The sequence below is a fragment of the Grampus griseus genome, assembly GCF_964374135.1.
Source record: "Grampus griseus genome assembly, chromosome: 6".
Classification (NCBI taxonomy): Eukaryota; Metazoa; Chordata; class Mammalia; order Artiodactyla; family Delphinidae; genus Grampus; species Grampus griseus.
This window is the reverse complement of record NC_139000.1, coordinates 86,968,870-86,979,867: the sequence shown is the minus strand read 5'-3', so window position 1 is coordinate 86,979,867 and position 10,998 is coordinate 86,968,870. Positions and strand designations below refer to the sequence as shown.

Here is a 10,998-nt window from a genome sequence, read left to right as displayed (position 1 = left end):
ATATCTAGTTGTGTGACACACCGGACCACTCTATCATTAGAGCCATTCTGTTGAAATCCAGCTTGGATATAGGTACTCTACCAGTTAGGAATGGCTTTGGGCCATTAGTGACAGATTCCAGAAATAAGAATGACTTAAGACCAAAGTTTATTTCTCTGTCACATAAAGGATATCCAGAACTGGGCCGTCTTAGCAGGTATGGCTGTTGCATCAAGTCATCAAGGACTCAGATTCCTTCTGTTTTTCTGCTTTACCATTCTTAACACTAAGCTTCAGTTTTTCAAATTGGCTGCTAAATCTCTAGACATCACATTCACAATTCGGGCTGGAAGAGAGAAGAAGGGTGAAAAGACTAAAGAAGCTTCCTGAGATACCACCTAGTAACACTGCTTAATAACTAATTGACAATGAACACATCTAGTTTCAAGGGAGGATGGTAGATGTAGAATTTTAGCTAGGTACAATGATGCATCAAAAATATAGGGATTTTATTATGAAGAAAGAAGGGGACCATACGCAGTCAGCTAGTGCCATAAGGTCCTCCTTTCTGAATACAGAAGGGAGGAACATATAGCTTCCTGCTACGTTTCAGGGTAATAATGATTCAGTGTGGCACATTGGGTACTTTATTCCCTGATTAACCACATGAACTGGGTAAATGCAAAAACTAAAAATATTGTATTTTTAGAGTCTTGTCCTTTTTCTGAGAATCAAATTCCAACTTATAGTCAGTCTAAATAATCACCAATTGTCATCACTATATGTGTGTTAAACAAATTTCATATACTTCAATGTGGTGTTTCCCAACCACATCACACATATACACTTATGAAGTTAGTCAGTCAATTAACAAATATTAATTTAACCTCTGTGATATGCTCTGCAATTTGAAAGCTACTGGTGAAGATGAAAAAGAGACAGGACATAAGTACATTGAATTCAGGGCCCATCAAATGGGATATATAAGATCAAATAATTTTCTAATACATATCAAAAGACTTAAAAGTTTTGCAAACTTTTGGACCTATCAATTCTACTTAGAAAAATATTACCTGAGAAAATTATCATGAATGCAGGCAAAGATTTAACTATATGCATGGTCATTAAAGTATTGATTTTAAAAACAGAAAACTAAGAAAACAATTTGAAAAGTAGAGGATAGTTCAAGAAGCTATGGTGCTCCCATGCAACTAAATACAATGTCACTTAGATCACTGAGAAAGAATACTTATGACATAATACACGTTCATGATTTACTGTTAAATGGAAAACACACATCTCTTTGGAAAAGATGTACTTTTTGCATTTCTAGTACTATCTACAAGCCATCTCCCTCTTCTCTGAGAACTGTTCTTCAGATCATAAAGATCCCAGCCCACCTCTTTACTACTGGATTGTGCCTGCTGATTGCACTACCTGATCCAAGCTGGACAATCAAATTCTACCTCTTAATAATTTGAAGTTGAGCTTTGCAAAGGCCAATCTGTTTCTTCTGGTGGCTTGAATACAGCATAAACAACTCAGAGGCTGGTGTATCGTTGTGTATATTTAGCCATTTACTCGGAAAAGCAAAGAAACGTGTCTTCAGAGAGGAAAGAATGAAGCACACCTACAGATAGAGGAACTGAGGCCAGAAACCATGTGTCCCCAGAAGGTTCTGAAGACCAGTTTCAGGTTCTAATCCTGACTTTGAAGTCCATTTGACACCCCTGTTTCCTTTTAATAATTCTGTCTTCGTTTTCTAAACTGGCCTGACAGGCTTACTCTTACTTGCAACCGAAGTTAGATTGCGTATTTGAAAGCAAAAGAGCTATTTCTAAGAAAATTAGCAATAACATCATAATGAGATATTTGGGCATTTGTGATGGTAGATAGGCAAATCAATGTTAAAAATGTTTCCTTATACTCTTAACTTGATGAAACTCTCATTGCACAAAGTTTTTGGAAAATATTTTGGGGAAAGCTCTTTTGAATGAAAAACATACCTGGTCTATGTAGATATTTTCCTGTTGATAGAGCTTAAAACTCCCACTGAAATACTATGGGGAACCATTTCCTCCTAGATTTCTTTCATCGTAAGAGGGCTTTTTGGAACTCAGCTTTGAGTCTGCTGCCAAACAGAACATGGAGAAAATTATTTTGGATAATTTTTATGGTAAAATATCTTCCTGTTAATCATCTCAAAAGAAGTGATCAGGCATTTTTATCCCATTTCATCTACATTTATTTGCAAAGCTGTTTTATCTGCACTTTTAGCTCTGAAGACAAATCACTTAAAAGGATTTATGTTATGCTCAGTCTCCCACATTAACCAGAAGATTTTGTAGCAATCAAGCAGCTTCAAATGCTCTTGTTGATATTGTTTTCAAAGTGAAAAAAATCTTGCTTTTTTACTCAGATTGTATCTTGAAACTTTAAAATATATTTTAAAAAGAGGGTTTGAGGTATATATCTTTATCAGAACAGGCCTACATTTTTAACAACTGGGAAGACTACTGTAATAATATAGTAAGTATCCTTAGATGGGTTTTAGTATTCTGGGATGTTGACTCTGCCTAGGGCAGAACAAAGACATCAGAAATATGATCCACACACTTCAGACAGCTTCCTAGTTGCATGCAAATGGAACCAAACAAGCAGATCTTGCATGACCTCAGCTCTGCTCCTAGAATCACCCTCTGCCCACTTCATACATTCCTGGCATGTCTTTCATTCTCTTGTGGCAGAGAACAAGTGGAGTTGCCAGCTTACTGTTGATGAAGAGTAATTTTTAGAAGCAGAAAGTCAGTGTCTTGGTTCTGAATGACTCATCTTGAACTCTGGGGCATGTTAAACAGTAACTATTGGTGCTTAATCTGTTGGATCTTACTCAACCCATAATTTGAGAGTCCAAGATGGATATATCACTTTTTTCTTTTCAGTGTTTTTCAAGTACAAAATAGATGGATTATAGTTTCCTTCTAATGGACTCACAAGTATGTGGTGCAGTCATTTGGCATAAAATTGTAAAAACAAAATGAGTTTAATTAAGTAAAATGAGAGACGAACTTTCAACTTTCCACATCAGCTATTTATTAAAATATCAAATTGGTTTTAACCTCTAAAACCTGAAAGTTCTAGAACATGAGAAAGAGGTCTCAGAAATGTGGGGTGCCCATTTTTCAGCCACTTCCTCCTTTTGTTCAGCAGACTCTAAGGGGTATACTCCATAGGCAGTTTTCAGAGCCATCCTTACAAAAGATTTTTATCGAGTTAGGTGACCTTGGACAAGCCTGAAATTTCCTCATCTATAAAGTGGGAACAGTAATAACTACCTCACAGAATTGAGAGCAGTAGAATGTAAGTGAAGCTACCAACCATATTATTGTATATCAGTAGATATATGCTATTATTATACTAGGCCTCCAGGAGATGGTAGCTACATACTATTGTTTATTTATTGCAAAGATATTTTCACTTGTTTCAATGTACAAAAGATACAAAGAGTTATATGTTGTATCTTTTGAAATCTTTCAATTTCTGTTTCCCAGCCATATAATTCCCCTCCTTGGGGTCAACTTATGTATCAGTTTCTTGTGTATCTTGCTAGTATTTTGCATATATAAAAGCAAAAATGTATGTTTATTTTCCACCTTTTTAAAAAGGTGAATAAAATCATACTAGTCCATTAAAAAAAAAAAATATTTGTCTGCGCCGGGTCTTAGTTGAGGCACGGGGGGTCTAGTTCCCTGACCAGGGATCAAACCCAGGCGGCCCTACATTGGGAGTGAGGAGTCTTAACCACTGGACCACCAGGGAAGTCCCCATTTTTTTTAATCACTTAAAAATGTATCTTAGAAGTTGTTCATATAAGTTAAACTTGTTTTTAAACACTTGTGGCATAGGTGTGTGTGTATGTGTGTGTGTGTGTGTGTTGGGGAGAAAGAATACTCAGCTATTATGCAGGTCTGTTCTAATTACCAATCCTAATCTTAAACTACCAAATATTCACTCATTTATTCAACAAATATTTATTGAAAGTCTACTATGAGTCAGGCTCGGCCCTGGCAATAAACCAAAGAACAAAACAAAACACAGTCACTTCTTTCACATTCTAGTGAATACGAGGCTGGACATCCCATTTTGCCCCCATCCCCTTCCGAGCCCACACTGGCCCTCGGTGGGTGACTGTTAGACTTAGACTCCGGTCGTTCAGGATCCCTCTGGTGCGGGGTGGGGTCCTTGAGGCGGGGGCGGGCAGAGCTGGGAATGACCCGAAGCCTCCGGGGCACCCACAGCTCAACGCCCTTCCAGACGGGGGATGAAGGGCCGGCCCCGGACGGGTGAGGAACCACGGCGGAAGGGCGGGGAGTCCTCTGGCGTCTTTGGGGCATCCGTCCTGGGTGTAAGAATGGACACACGCCTGTGTTCGTGTCCCCTCCGAGCCGCGAGCAGCACACGGCGACCTCAGAGACGACTTCCTTAACTACCCCACTTTACACAAATGGGAAACCGAGGCCCGGGGAGGCGAAGGCTGGGACTGATGCCCACCTCAGCCTTGGGGCGAGTAGGGGGGGTGCGGAGAGGGTCAACTCACAGCGAGTCCAACAGCTGGGCAGATGGGAACCATTAAGAAACGACGCACCTTTTGGTGTCTACTAGAAACTGCAGTAAGAAGGCCTCGGTCCCCCTAGAGCTGGTGGCGGGAGCCACGGACGGGGGCGGGCAGCCCGGGCCCCAGCCCTTTAAATTCCCAGCCGCGCGGGAACTACAGCCCAACAGCCACAGGCGGGAGGGGCCGCCAGACGAGCGACCCCGCCGGCCAACTACCACCCCTGGCCCGCCCCCTCTCTGATAACTTTCCAATCAGCAACTCTCTTACCGCCCGCCCCTGCCTGTCGCCCACAGCGCGCCTCCAACCCTGACTAACCGCGCGGAAGGACGGCAGGGGCGGGGCTACTGGAGGGTGTGTCTGGGCGAGTGCAGACGTCGCGCGCTCCCCCGGAGTTTCGAACGCTGTTGGCTCTTCAGGCAGAAAAAAAATACAAGAGCCGCGGCCAATAGCGTGGCAGAAAGGACCCGCGCGCAGGTCCGGCTCCGCCCTGCTCTAGCTAGAAAGAAATCCAGGCACAGCTATTGGCTCGCATGTGCTGTCACTCGCCGCTGCGGCCAGCGGGCAGGGGACTGGCGGTGATTGGTTCCGCCCAGGCGCGAAATGTAACGCGGGAAAAACTGGAGCAGGGACCCCGGCGGCAGGTTGTTATTTTCGGGGGCTCGGCGCTGCGCGTCCTGCTTTCCTGTCATCGCAAGGCAAGGCGCCCGCTGCTTCCCGCCGCTGCAGCCTGCGTTGGGGAGCACAAAGAGTGGAGGGCGGGCTTGACCCAGGGTTGGGGTCCGGCCCTGGCAGCCTGGTGCAGGCCGAGCGGCTCTGCTTCTTCGCTGGCCGCCGCGCAGGAGGGTTCCAGGAAACGTCCGCCTGCCATGAGCCAGCGAGACTGAGAGCCGGCGACTCCGAGCAGCGCGGGCGAGCGGAGCAAAGGGCCAGACCCGGGCTCAGGGAGTGCGGCCCACGGCCGCCGGAGCTGCGGATCGGGGCCGGGCAATGATCCGGGGTGTGGAGGCGCCGATGGCTGACAACCCGCCGCAGCCGCCGCCCGTCATCTTCTGCCAGGACTCCCCGAAGCGGGTGCTGGTGTCGGTCATCAGGACGACCCCGATCAAGCCCACATGCAGCGGCGGAGGGGAGCCGGAGCCGCCGCCACCGCTTATTCCCACCAGCCCCGGCTTCAGTGACTTCATGGTGTACCCGTGGCGCTGGGGTGAGAACGCGCACAACGTGACGCTCAGCCCCGGAGCCGCCGGGGGCGCCGCCTCAGCTGCCTTGCCCGCCGCCGCCGCAGAGCACCCAGGGCTGCGGGGCCGGGGCGCGCCCCCGCCCACCGCTTCGGCCGCCGCCGCCTCAGGAGGTGAGGACGAGGAGGAAGCGAGCAGCCCGGACAGCGGCCACCTCAAGGTAAGCGGCGCGGGCGGGGCTTGGGGCAGTCGCGGCCCGTTAACGGCGCGGCCCGGGAGCCGGCAGCGCCCGCAGACACGGCGGGCGGGGCGGGGCCGAGTTTAAAACGCGAGGTCGCTCTGGCAGGGGCGGTGGCGTTGGCGGGTGACAGGACGCTGACGTCACTGCCGCGCGCCAAAAAACTGCCCCGGGGGCGGGGCTAGGTTTTAGTCACGTGACACCGCCCGGGGGGTGGGGCAGCACAGCAGACCGGAGGCCACAGGCCAGCAGGTGTAGTAGGCGGGAGTGTGGCCTTGTTGTCACGGAGGGGGACGGTCAACCCGCTCTGCCAGTCGTTCGGCCCACCGCTGAGTCTTTTCTGGCGGGAGAGGGCGGGAAGGACCGCAGTCCTTGAACTGTTCCTCTGGGTGCGGGGGGAGGGGTTGCGCAGTTTCTGCCTCACCGCAGATACCCCGCCCCTGCTAAAGATGCCCTGTAGAGATAGCCTAAGAACAAGAAGGGACTTAGGGGAATCTTCCCCACCGGGAGTTGAGCCCTCGCTGTCTTTCACGCATCCAGCGTACTACTTTGCTAGGTTCTGAGAGCTCAGAGTGGAATGGGACGCTGTTGTCACCAACCTAGAATTGCTTGGAGTCTCAGACTGTATTAGAGCTGGAAAGGTTTCAAACCTACAATTTACGGATCAGGCAATTGACGCTTAGAGGGATTGGTGAAGGGAGCTCCCCAAGGTACACAGCTAGGTAGCGGGAACGCTGGTACTGTAGTTGAGTTTTTGTGGCTCCTAGTCCTGAAGCATGTGTTGGAGGTGCCTCCCTGCTGACATATACTTACCTCTATAGACTGTAAGCTCCAGGAGCGCCGGGACAATTTCTCTCTGGTAGACTTATTTGACTTTAATACCTTATACTCTGTAAATGCTGAATAAATGTGCTCAGTTAAGTATTTGTGTAATGAATGGTGCTAATATAAGGTTAATATTCAGATTCTATTTGTTAAGTGGCTATATAAGCTAAGCAGTTTGCTAAAGATAAAACAAGTAAATCACCTTGTTGATAAGTACGTCTATATTGGCAAATATTATAAAAATTGAAACAGGTTTTATCATCATTTTACACGCAGTAGCAAAGATGTTGAAACACTGTGTTGAGCCTTAGGAAATTGATACATTTTGTTACTAATGGCATTGTTATTAAAGAACTATAAATTTATACAGCTATATGCCTTGACACACTTCAACTCTTGAAGCTGCACTTCAGTAAAAATTTGAAAGAAGAAACAGTAGAAATATTTATATTAGTGCTGAGTTTGTGGAGTGAACAATCACTGTGTGCTGTCTCTAGGTAGCCCTTAGTAAGATGGCTGGGTATCCTAGATATTTTCCCGTGTTAACATATTTACATGTTTAGTACTTAAAAAAATATATATGTAGTAGGTTATATGGTTGAGCAACATAAAGACATATATGCACAAATTACTTATAGAAGATTTTGCATCTGTTATTTTATTCTTAATTATAACTGAATCTAATTTTGGATTATCCAAGAAGATTAATGTTATAATAGATAAGTGAAATCTATACTTTTTTTGGGGGGGGCTAAAACAGTTTTATCTTCATATAAACCTTTTAGAAAACATTCTTAATAATGCATAGGTTTGAATTTTATTTCCACTTTGTCTTTCTCTTTTCAGAAGTAAAACATAACACAAGTTATGAAAAACATTTAAAAGTGAAAAGGCTGTTATATATTTCACTTTTTTTCCTCCTCACCATCTTTCATACCATAACTGTTTCATAAATTAGTTCATAAATTAGTAGACAAATTGATTTTAACGTGTCCTTTTATCAATGAAGCAATCCAAATACAGCTCCAAAAATTCATTCATTTAGTTTTTGCAACTTGAGGGGGAGCCTCAAGCCTCCATATTTTATGCCGTCTGGAATATACTTTCATTTAAGGAAGTTACCTAGTTTGATTTGTGATCAGTACATTCTAGACTAAAGGTTGGGAATTCCAGCCTCCTTTACTTTGTTTTGCTTCTCTAAAGTACTCATAGTTCTTTTATCTCCATATACTCATAGGTGAATCATGCTGGCTGAGTCTGCTCACTTTTTGGGAAGACAAGTTTGTAATATAGTTGGTGCCAATAACATGGCACCAACTTCTACCCCCTTCGCTCAGTATGTGGGTTAGAGGCAATAACAGCTTTGGGTTTGAGAACAACTTTTGTGTTCATTTACTGTCTTTTGATGCCACCTTTCCCATGGGAGGTGTTAACATCTGAGTCCTACACACCTGGTGTCAGCTTTTGCTTGCTTTCTTGTTTGTTTCTGCCCAACACTGCCTCCCCGCCTGTGAGGAGAACATCCATCTAATACCAACTTATTTTGGCCCCTCATCACAAGATTGTTTAGCACAATTGGGATATAGTTATATATTAGCACTGTCTCTTCCCAGGTTGTAGAATTCTGGGAAGGAAGGGAGAAGGTCTAATTTTCATCTGCCAAATGATATTCCAAGCCTCCATATTTTGTGCCCTTTACTCAGACTGCATTCATGAGGTTACTTCTCCACTTTGGGACCTGTGTAGTTTGGCTTCTCTGCACACCCTCAGATACCACTTACCCTTCAGGACCTGCCAGCTGCCTATCCTGTTTCCCCTTTCTATCACCAATCACTTTAAACATCTAGAATGCACATAGCCTTACAAACAGCTGATTAGTACACAGTAGTTTTTGATAACCACCATGTTTAAACATAACGTCATGTTAACGTGTTAACGTGAACATAGTAGCCACCATTTGTTATTTATTGCCTTGCAGAGCAAACCACCAGACTCTGTGTTGATTGTATTGAATTCTTTTAATTAATTTACCTTGTTTACCTGATGAAAAAGGATGAATTAGAGAAGTCCCCAAGATTAAGTTAACATTATATAAGTGGCAGAACTGATTGGAACTTTTTAGAGCCCTTACTCTTAATCTGTACCTGATACTGCTTCTGTGTTTATCATGTGTGTATTGACTTTAGGGGTTTATTTATTTATTTTTAGTATTAAGAAGATGCAAGTAGGGAATTCCCTGGTGGTGGTCCAGTGGTTAGGACTCTGCGCTTCCACTGTAGGGGGCATAGGTTTGATCCCTGGTCAGGCAACTAACATTCCGCCAGGCAGCATGGCCAAAAAAAAAAAAAAGAAGATGCAAGTAGACTTATGAAATAATACACACTATTCATAACTGCCTATATCTCGATTGAGATGCATCATGAGAATACACACAGTACAATAGATAGATGCAAATTAAGACTTAGAAAGTGGTCCAGATAGGTCAAGGTGGGGGATAGAGTTAGGAAGCAGATATGCAAGCCATAGGAAATTCGGATCTAAATCTGAATTCGAAAAGGAAAATAAGATCTATTTACATTTTCTCATGAAAGTGAGAAGGTACACACGCCTCCCTCTGAGAACTGTTTTTCTTTTCCTTCCATGTTGTAGCTGTATAATTTATTTGAATTTTACTTTGTATAAAAATGTGTTGAGGACTTTTAGTTTTTTTAGTAATCACATGAATATAAAGTTTGAACATAACTTTTTCTAAAGCTTAGGTAAATGTGTACATTATTCTAAGTGGCTTGAGAAATAACTCCAATTTTATTAAATAACTTTAAAGTTATTGACATTGAAAACAAAACATTTACCATGAAATATTTTAGAAAACACTTTCAAAATCACTATCTTCTGGAGGTACTGAGATTGTTTTAAAAATTAAACCTGCTGAAGTATGCAAACATTTTGGCGATTTACTCATTTTTCTTCTTTCTAGTAGCTTATTTTGCAGCAGTTGCCATATAATAGCAATAGGATGTCTAAGAGTTTCTTTTTTAACTTTACTTTTTTTTTTTTTTTTTTTTTTGCAAATCATCAAGCAGTCTTGACAAGATTTCTCTCTTAAGCTACAGGTACACTTAGTTGCTGATGAGTTAACTCTATTATTGTCAAAATGTACATAGATACATGGTTTTCTTATTGCTAAGGCTAAAATGAAAAAGGTCCTCTTTAAGTGACACTGCTCATTTTTGTATATATGGTTAAAAGATGCTATTTATTCATTTATTTAGGGTATTAGATGATTACTTGCCTTGTTTAATTTTCTTAGTTGAAAGAATGCACTTAGTGAAGTCTTACCTGTATATGGCTGGGATGTTGTATTATGTTGCATTTTTCAGCTCTTTATTTCTCACTTGGAAAATGCAAGTATGATTTGCATTTTCTTGTTTCTAGATGAAACAAGATCTTACAGTTACTGGGAGGCAGCCAAATAGTTAACTTAAAAAAAAAAATCTTCCCCCACTATTAAACATGCTTGATAATTTTTTTTTTAACCAGAAACAGAGAAAATAGTAATGGATAATCTTAAAATTTTGATACTAAATAGTATTTGATACTAAATCAGTTATTTCAAATTGTAATGGAGTCAACAATATGTTTTTATGTATTCAAAAAATATTAGGGGGGGGCTTCCCTGGTGGCGCAGTGGTTGAGAGTCCACCTGCCGATGTGGGGGACACGGGTTCATGCCCCGGTCTGGGAGGATCCCACGTGCCGCGGAGCGGCTGGGCCTGCGCGTCCAGAGCCTGTGCCCCGAGGCGGGAGAGGTCGCAGCAGTGAGAGGCCCGCGTACAGCAAAAAAAAAAAAAAAAAAATTAGGGGACTTCCCTGGTGGCGCAGTGGATGAGAGTCTGCCTGCTAATGCAGGGGACACGGGTTCGAGCCCTGGTCTGGGAGGATCCCACATGCCGCAGAGCAACTAGGCCCGTGAGCCACAGCTACTGAGCCTGCGTTTCTGGAGCCTGTGCTCCGCAACAAGAAAGGCCGCAATAGTGAGAGGCCCGCGCATCGCGATGAAGAGTGGCCCCCGCTTGCCACAACTAGAGAAAGCCCTCGCACAGAAACAAAGACCCAACGCAGCCAAAAATAAATATAAATAAATAACAAAGATTTGTTGAGAA

General features: G+C 43.6%; 1 protein-coding gene and 1 long non-coding RNA gene across 2 annotated transcripts in view; one reads left to right on the top strand and one right to left on the bottom strand.

The window, feature by feature from the left end:
* Nucleotides 1-208: 208 nt before the first annotated feature.
* LOC309824566 lies at nt 209-4,862 on the bottom strand. Its single transcript, XR_014296940.1, has 3 exons — nt 4,625-4,862; nt 1,986-2,107; nt 209-325 (listed from the first exon to the last, which is right to left on the bottom strand). It is a non-coding gene; the product is annotated as an uncharacterized lncRNA (long non-coding RNA).
* Nucleotides 4,863-5,581: 719 nt separating this feature from the next.
* Nucleotides 5,582-10,998, top strand: part of ZNF367 (zinc finger protein 367) — a gene marked incomplete at its 5' end in the record, with an annotated part of 28,252 nt that continues 22,835 nt past the window's right edge. The window contains one exon of the mRNA XM_082656843.1: nt 5,582-5,992. Within this exon, the coding sequence (XP_082512969.1) occupies nt 5,582-5,992 (411 nt within the window). The remainder of the gene's footprint in view (nt 5,993-10,998) is intronic.